Genomic DNA, 5,937 nt, shown 5'->3' with positions numbered 1-5,937 from the left:
AAGTCTTCACGCATGCTCTTTCATCAAAGGCAGAATTAGGACACCTGTCAGAACATTGATTAAAGCACTCAGATGTTAGCCACAAGGTTGGCAGTTTGAAACCCCTAGCTATTCCGTAGGAGAAAATTGTGGCAGCCTGCTTCTTTACAGATCTATCACCGTGAAAGCCATATGGGGCAGTTCTACTCTCCTATAGGGCCACCATGAGTCAGAATCACCTCAATGGCAGTGGGTTGGGTTTGGATTTCTTAAGGCTAAAATTATGTCCACAATCCTGGTGCACATCATGTGAATGATTTCATAAAAATAACTTGTCTCTGTCTGACTTGCTTCATGGCACTTTTTACCTCTTCATTCCTCAAGGTATAAATGAGGGGATTCAGCAAAGGCGTAATAACTGTGTAGAAAACAGACACTACCTTATCAATGGAATAACTACTGTTTGGTCGAGTATAGAGAAAGATACACGGCCCAAAAAGGAAGACAACCACCAGGAAGTGAGCTGAACAGGTGGAAAGGGCCTTCCGGCGCCCCTCAGCTGACTGTTTACGCAGGGAAACCAAGATGACTGTGTAGGAAGCAACCAAAGCCAAGAAACAGGTAAGGGAAATGGTTCCACTATTAGATACAATTAGCATTCCAGTGAGGTATGTATCTGTGCATGCCAGTTTGATGACAGGAGGCGCATCACAGAAGTAACTATCAATAATATTGGGGCCACAGTAAGGTAGACGAATGGTCAAGAAGGCCTGCACTAGTGAATGAATAGTACCTCCCACCCAGAGAGCAAAGACAAGTTGTACACAGACCTTCATGTTCATCACATTGGGGTAGTGTAACGGATTGCAGATGGCTACATAGCGATCATAGGCCATAATAGTCAGCAGAAAGATCTCTGCACAGGCAAAAAGATGTAGGAAAAAGAGTTGTGCAATGCAGTTGTCATAGGAGATGGTCTTTCTTTCTAAAAGGAAGCCTTCCAGCATTTTGGGCACAGTGACAGATGAATGGCAGATATCAATGAAGGAAAGATTACTCAAGAAGAAATACATGGGAGTGTGAAGGCGTGCAGTAAGGACGATGGTAACTATGATGAGACTGTTCCCCAGTAGAGTTAGCCCATAAGTGACTGAAAATCCCATGAATAGTATTCTCTCCAGCACCCAGTTATCAGTAAGTCCCAAAAAGACAAATTCAGTCACTCTTGTTTGATTCAGTGTATCCATCCACAGAGCTTTCCAAAAGACCTGAGTGAAGAAAATGAAATTTAATTTATCTTGATTATTATAGAAACTGAGCTCATTGAAATGACTTTGCATTCCTACCTGAATTGTTTATTAACAGAGAATGGAGAATATAAAACCAATCTGGTAGTAATTGCTACAGTATATCCATTACACATTAAAAGCTTTGCCAAGAATTCTACGTACACAATTTTATTTAATCACAACTCTATGGCCTAAGACATTAATGTTCCTGTCTTGCAAGTGATATAAATGAGCCTTGACAAGAATAAATTGTCAAAATCTCTTGGCTAGCTGACTCTTTCATTACAGCCCAGGCCACATCTCTAAATTAATAGCCTAAAAATACAACCCTCAGTTAAAAATATTCAGTATTTTACATTCCCAATCAAATTAAACACAAATTCAAGTTGTTGTTATTATTATTGTTAGGTGCCATCAAGTTGCTTGCAACTCATAGAGACCCTATGTACAACAGCTCTGAACCCTGCTCTATCCTTTGCCAACCTTATTGTCTCTCAATCCATCTCATGGAAGGTCTTCCTCTCTTCCATTATCCCTCCACCATCCCAAGCATGAGTCAATACTTTCAAAATTCTACTGCACACTGATTTTTTTCCCAATTTTATGTCCCTTTATTTTCCTTTTTTATTATTCTCTCCTAAGCAATTCACTATCCTCCAGGCATGATGCCCAGGCTTGCTGCTTTCAGCATCTTTGCCTTTATTCTGATCCCTCTGTTCAGAAAACATATCATTAAATCAATCAAGTGTATTTGCTGACTATTAAAATCCTATTCATCAAGATTATCTAAAAAAAATCTTTGCTGATACTAACAATCAAATTTTTTATCTCTTCACTTTTATACTTTATGGTACTTAACCACAACAGGAAGGAAAATAAGATCTCTACCTCCTTGTTAAAACAGTGTCTGCAGCAACAAAAAAATCATAAATTACTTATCCTTACAGAATATAATGGCTATTTTTTTTTAAAAATTATATTATTTAAAGGGAGCACTGGTGGCCTAGTGGCAAAAAGCTGTGGTGCAATCCTAAAATCTGGGGTTTGAACCCACCAGCTGCTCCACAGGAGAAGGATGGACAATCTCCTCTATGCGATTAACTGCCTTTGAAAACCTATTGGAGGATCAGCTACGGGTTGGCTCTGACTCACAGTATACAACAAAAACAACAATATTGTTTATATAAAAACATGTATATATGCATATGCATTTATAAGTGTGTGTGTGTGTGTGTGTGTGTGTGTGTGAGAGAGAGAGAGAGAGAGAGAGAGAGAGAGAAAGAGAGAGAGAGTGCTCTGGTGACCTGGTGATAAGAAGCTATCCTGCCGTCCCAAAGCACACGGTTCGAATCTACCAGTTGCTCAGTGGGAGAAGGGTGGGCAACCTCCTTCAGTGTGATATGCTGCTTTTGTAAACCTGCTAGAGGGTCAGTTATAAATCGATTCTTACTAGACAACACAAAACAACAATAATAACATATAAATAAAACATATATAACGCAACCACCCCGCATGGCTTTCTCTTCCCTCAGGTCCCAGCCCCAACCATAGACACCTCGTGATATACCTTTACACCCAGCACCTCCCTCAACAAGACTGCCGGCCCGGCCCTTTGGGGCCTCCTCTCCTCCTGACAGCACACCGCTGCGAAGAGATTGCCAGTGCAACCACTAGACCCCAATGTCAGCGAACAGCGATTGGAGGACTGGTGTCCTCGACTGGGACAGACCAGTCCCTTCCATTCCGCATTCTTGCCCACCTCACAGGCATCGAGTTCATGAGTTCATGTGGATGAGGAACACCTGAAGAAATCTAGCCAGGTCTCCAGGGCAGAAGCCCCAGCCTCAGTTACAACTCAGGAGCCCTGGTCACCTGACCCTACCAGATCCAGCCCTACCAGCCGAACGTCCTGGGCTGTGGACTCTGCATTTGCTGAACAATAAGCCCCAGACAAAACCAGCACCCTGCCGACCCAGCACAGCCAGAAGGCTACGCCCACACTTCTGCAGAACCACATCATGCAGATGGCTGCTGGAGGGGTCATGGGAGACAGCAGCAACAGTGGCAAGAGTCATCCGGGGCTGCTACCTGGTCACTCTGGGCCATGTGTATCACCCTGAGGAGTTTGTGTGCAGCCATTGTGGGAAAATACTAGAAGAGGGCAGCTTCTTTGAGAGAACGGGGAATATCTTCTGCCCCTTCTGCACCCAATTGTGCCAAGGGCAAGAAGAAGATCACAGGCGAGATCATGCATGCCTTGAAAATGACCTGGCATGTGCCTTGCTTCACCTGTGCTGCTTGAAAGATGCTCATTAGGCACAGAGACTTCTACTTGGAGGAGGGGCCACCCTACTGCAAGTGAGATTATGAGAATATGTTTGGCACAAAATGTCAAGGCTATGATTTCAAGATAGATGCTGCAGACTACTTCCTGGAGACTCTGGGCTTGGGCTGGCATGACAGGTGCTTTGTTTGTGTGATATGTCAGATCAACTTGGAAGGAGAGAAAAGACCTTTTACACCAAGAAGGACAAGCACTTTTTGCAAGAGTCAGGCCTTCTCTCATGTGTGAGTCCCTCCTGTCCACTGCAACCTGGCCTTGCTCCAGTTTCAGGGATGTGGTTCTAGAACCATCACCCCGAGACTTTCAGGTAGGTCTGGCAAAGAAGGCCTCAAACCTGGCTCCTAGCCCAAGCCTGGGGTTTCTCATGTCATGCCTTACTTCCCACACCACTACACCCTCCATCAGCATTGCACACCCCAGTGCTGGCCATACCGGCCACCATTCACTTCCTGTGCAACAATAAAATTGTAACCAGAAAATGGGGGGGAAAATATATATATATATATAAAACATATATGGTAGTGGTGGTGTTGTGTACCGTCAAGTCAGAACTGACCCATAGCTGACCCTCCAGCAGGTTTTCAGAGGCAGTTAATCACATGGGAGGAGATTGCACATCCTTCCCCTGTGGTGCAGCTGGTGGGATTCGAACCACTTACTATCGGATTTGCAGCACAGCTTCTTGCCACTAGGTCACAAGATCACATATATAGATAGCATAGATATTGTATTTAAAATATATGTATTTTTATATACAATATCTATGCAATATATAAAAAAGTTTTATATATACATGAGTTTTAGATAGATGATAGATAGATAGATAGATAGATAGATAGATAGATAGATAGATATAGATATGAGTTTTAGATATATAAAAGAGCTCTGGTGTCTTTTTTGATAAAGAGTTTCTCTGCCAACTCAAAAGCATGTGTTTCAAATCCACCAGTTGTTCCATGGGAGAAAGACGAACAATCCCTTCCCATATGATTTGCTGTTGCTGAAAACCCACTGGAGGGTCAGCTATGAGTTAGTTTTGACCCACAGTACTTAACAACAATGCACATATATGCTGAACCTAACTTCAGTTACCAGCCCTTCCCTCACAACAGAGCTAAGAATGTGGCTTTAGAAACTTAATTTTTTTAAACATTCTGTAACATACTTCCTTGTTGTTGTTGTTGCAGTAACTCCATAATATGCTCCCCAGAAGGCATTAATGTAAAACACAAATGTTTCATGATGTAAAAGATACACACATACTTGATCTCAGTTCTGTTCCAGGTCTTTCCACTGCTCAGTAGTTATCTCTGGAGAGTTAAGGCAGAATAACAGCCAAATATCTTTGTATTTAGTTTCTATTTTAAATATTTTATTCCTTCCAGTATGTAAACTAACCAGTTGCTAACTCAGACAAGGGAAAGACCTCTGAGTATGAAAGTTGTTCCAAGCTTTTAGAAGGAAAAGTTGTTTAGCGTCAGAATCAAGTGGTGTCCCCTTTTCTGCATTCAAAGACAACATGCAAGCATTTTCCCATCATTTACAACGATGTGTCATGGTGAATTGCATCCCAGTTCCAGAAAGTGACTCTCCTACATAAGGAAATCCAAGAAAACAGAATGACCATGCCTCAGCTACAAATTATCCAGATAATAGTCATTCAGATTTACAAGACAACCCAAATCTAGTCTATGTGCAGACTTTCAGAGAATAGGACAAGCAGATTTTACTGGTGGTAATAACTTGCTCACTTAAACTTAGGCAGCAAACAAATAAAGACTGAATGAGCATTTGCTAGTAAGAGACGTATTTCTTCCTTGTAAGTTTGGATAATGCTCAACAATCATTATATAAACATTCACAGTGCCTAATATATGTCCAGCATCATATTAGGGATCAAAATATAAAAAGACACTGAGAAATAATGGTATTGATCCCTTCTAAACTTCTGACCTTAAAACCCTACAATCTCAAGCTTTTTCAATACCTAGAGAAAGAGGAGAAGAGCTTGGCAAAATCTAGAAGGCTTCAAGTCATAATGCCATGCATCTTGAAGAATTTGAAATATCTATTTCATGGAAAACAACACATTGAAAAGCTTTGGTAAATTCTCAGACAGAAAGCAAGTTAAAATTATTCTCATAAGTCAAAAAGATCGTCTTTAACTACACACTTACATGGCATAATCAAGCATGTGGTTGAGATGGAGTCTTGCTTAGTCCCATGTACACATAGGTGCATACTCTAAAAAGCATGACAAGGACATAGTAAAAGAAGTAGGGAAACTTACCAATTGTCTCCAATTTTGCAGAAAAAAAATCAACT

The 5,937-nt window shown here is 41.4% G+C and overlaps 1 protein-coding gene and 1 pseudogene across 1 annotated transcript; one reads left to right on the top strand and one right to left on the bottom strand.

Annotated features, from left to right (window-relative positions):
- Positions 1-284: 284 nt before the first annotated feature.
- LOC102849019 (olfactory receptor 4E2-like) lies at positions 285-1,226 on the bottom strand. The gene has a single exon (XM_006883119.1). The coding sequence runs from the start codon at positions 1,224-1,226 to the stop codon at positions 285-287; it is 942 nt and encodes a 313-aa protein (XP_006883181.1).
- A 1,610-nt stretch (positions 1,227-2,836) lies between these two features.
- On the top strand, positions 2,837-3,840 carry LOC102877345 (annotated as a pseudogene).
- The last annotated feature ends 2,097 nt before the right edge of the window (positions 3,841-5,937 follow it).

This window comes from Elephantulus edwardii, unplaced genomic scaffold, assembly GCF_000299155.1.
Source record: "Elephantulus edwardii isolate Elephantulus edwardi_28Jun2011 unplaced genomic scaffold, EleEdw1.0 scaffold00026, whole genome shotgun sequence".
NCBI lineage: Eukaryota > Metazoa > Chordata > Mammalia > Macroscelidea > Macroscelididae > Elephantulus > Elephantulus edwardii.
This window is presented reverse-complemented; position numbering and strand designations above follow the sequence as displayed.